At 42.6% G+C, this 2,119-nt stretch overlaps 1 protein-coding gene across 1 annotated transcript; it reads right to left on the bottom strand.

The window, feature by feature from the left end:
- Window positions 1–265: 265 nt before the first annotated feature.
- LOC141431572 (uncharacterized) lies at window positions 266–1,107 on the bottom strand. Its single transcript, XM_074092746.1, has one exon. The coding sequence runs from the start codon at window positions 1,056–1,058 to the stop codon at window positions 336–338; it is 723 nt and encodes a 240-aa protein (XP_073948847.1). The 5' UTR covers window positions 1,059–1,107; the 3' UTR covers window positions 266–335.
- Window positions 1,108–2,119: the final 1,012 nt, after the last annotated feature.

Raw genomic sequence — 2,119 nt, 5'->3', positions numbered from 1 at the left:
ACGTCGTGGTAAATACTTGTGATGTATAGTTATCATTTAATAATATTGTAAATCTGTTTAAAAAAAATACCTCGTTGAGTTTCTTGCCGGATTCTTCTCAAAAGAGGTTTTTCTGAACCGGTGGTAGTTTTTTTTTTACATTCATAAGTGCTTGTTATAGCCTAAATTGAAGATATTTGACTTTCACTTTGAAAGAGGGTTGACGTAGGATGTAGCGATGTCACAGCCATCTTTATAAATATAGTAGAGGGGTTTCAACAAAAAATTGGTTTGAACAAATTTATTCTCTAAGTATCACAAAACATTAACAAAAACAAATGCGTCATATAAACAAGTTATTTGTGTCCCTTCTTCCAGCCCCAGCCCTTGTGGTCCTCGTGGCCACCTTCGTTGCCGTGTCCTGCGTGGTGGTGGTGGTGTTCGTGGTGGCCGCCCTCGTCGTGGTGTCCCTTATGTTCGTGGTGGTGTCCACCCTCCTCGTGATGACCTTTCTTGCCGTGGTCGTGTTCGTGGAATCCGCCTTCTTTGTGTCCCTTATGGAAGTGTCCACCCTTCTCGTGTCCACCTTCGTGGTGGTGACCGCCGTAGCCTTCTTCGAATCCAGATTCTCCGTGCTTGTCATGGAAGTGCTTGTCCTTCTTAAATTCGTCTATCTTATGGACGCCATGGTGACCTTTCGTGGAGTGACCCTTGTGGTAGTGTCCCTTTTCTTCGAAACCATGTCCCTTTTCTCCCTTTTCGCCGTGATGATGCTCATCATAGTAGCCGTCGTCGTGGTGGTGGTGTTTCTTGTGTCCACCGTGTTCGCCATAGTGTCCCTTGTGTCCTTCGTGATGAGCGTGTCCTTTCTTGCCGTGCTCGTGGTCGTGGTGGCCCTTGTATCCCTTCTCTCCGTGCCCGCCGTGTTCGTGGTGGTGGTGGCCGTGGTGTTCGCCGCCACCGCCCTTCTCCCAGTGGGAGGCAGCTGCTTCCAGGTCCACGTCTCTCCTGCTCCGCGGGGCCCGCGCCGCCACGGCTACCACCACTGCCGCTATACAAACCAAAGTGATCGCTCGCATGGCTTCCCGTGCTCCTGGTTCTGTTGGGCAATGATTGCCAATTGATGCCCGTTACCGTTTTCTCTAGCTTTATATACTGTTGCAATACTCTTAGTTGTTGTTTTTAATGTCAAGGCGACAAACTATAATAGTTGTGGCTTGAGTACCTACGTCAGCAAATTAATTTTGGGTTCATTGTGTTTATTGGTAAGTCTACTTTCTAGTGTTTGCTCTATTATATTGTTGACTGAACTGGCACACAATCAATGCTCGAGCATGGAACGCTCAATTAAAAAGAATCATAAAACGAATCCCGTGCCTTCAAAAGCTACACCACGTAATGTCTACCTTTAATAATAGTACATACTATGTATACTCCCTTTGTCTATAATTTGTCCATGATGTTTGCATCACGTGTGTGCTATAAATCTTTCATTAAAGTGATTCCTATTTCAGATCAGTGTAATCAGATCTATAATTGTCACTATATTTTACTATCTGATATAGCAAGTATTTTTTTTTTTTTTAGATTAAGCACAGGTTTGATTTTCATTAACTTTAGTAACACAAAAAATCGGCCAACAGTGTTTCGGACACTCCTAAAATAGGGTTCGTATTTTATACGGATTCTTCCTAGTTTAGGTATATTTTATACCTAACTCAGGCTGCTATTTACTCTTAAACTACTAATAATTCTCAAGCAAACTTAGCCGTTATAGTTTTCCTTGAAAGTTTGATATACTTACTACAATTGTGAATTTTTTTAAAATGTTCCACCCCCCGGTTTAGATTTTAGAGGGGGGAACCTCGATTTTAATGAAAATTTGCACTTTAAAGTTGAACAAATTTCTGAATCGAAAATCCTTTTAGCAACCCCATAATGATTTTATAATACCTATCCAACGATACCCCACACTACTAGGTTGGATGAGAAAAAAAAAGCCCCACCTTACGTATATGGGATGGGAGGTACCATTTTGTCGGCATAGTTTACATACATACTCGTATTCGTGAAAAACTACAGCTTTCTAGCATTGATAGTCCCTGAGCAAAGCCGCGGACAGACAGACATGGCGAAACTG

This window comes from Choristoneura fumiferana, chromosome 10 (genome assembly GCF_025370935.1).
Source record: "Choristoneura fumiferana chromosome 10, NRCan_CFum_1, whole genome shotgun sequence".
NCBI classification, from domain to species: Eukaryota; Metazoa; Arthropoda; class Insecta; order Lepidoptera; family Tortricidae; genus Choristoneura; species Choristoneura fumiferana.
This window is presented reverse-complemented; position numbering and strand designations above follow the sequence as displayed.

What these genes read in the sequence shown, in the direction of transcription:
- LOC141431572 (XM_074092746.1), bottom strand. Translation starts at nt 1,058, where the DNA reads ATGCGAGCGATCACTTTGGTTTGTATAGCGGCAGTGGTGGTAGCCGTG.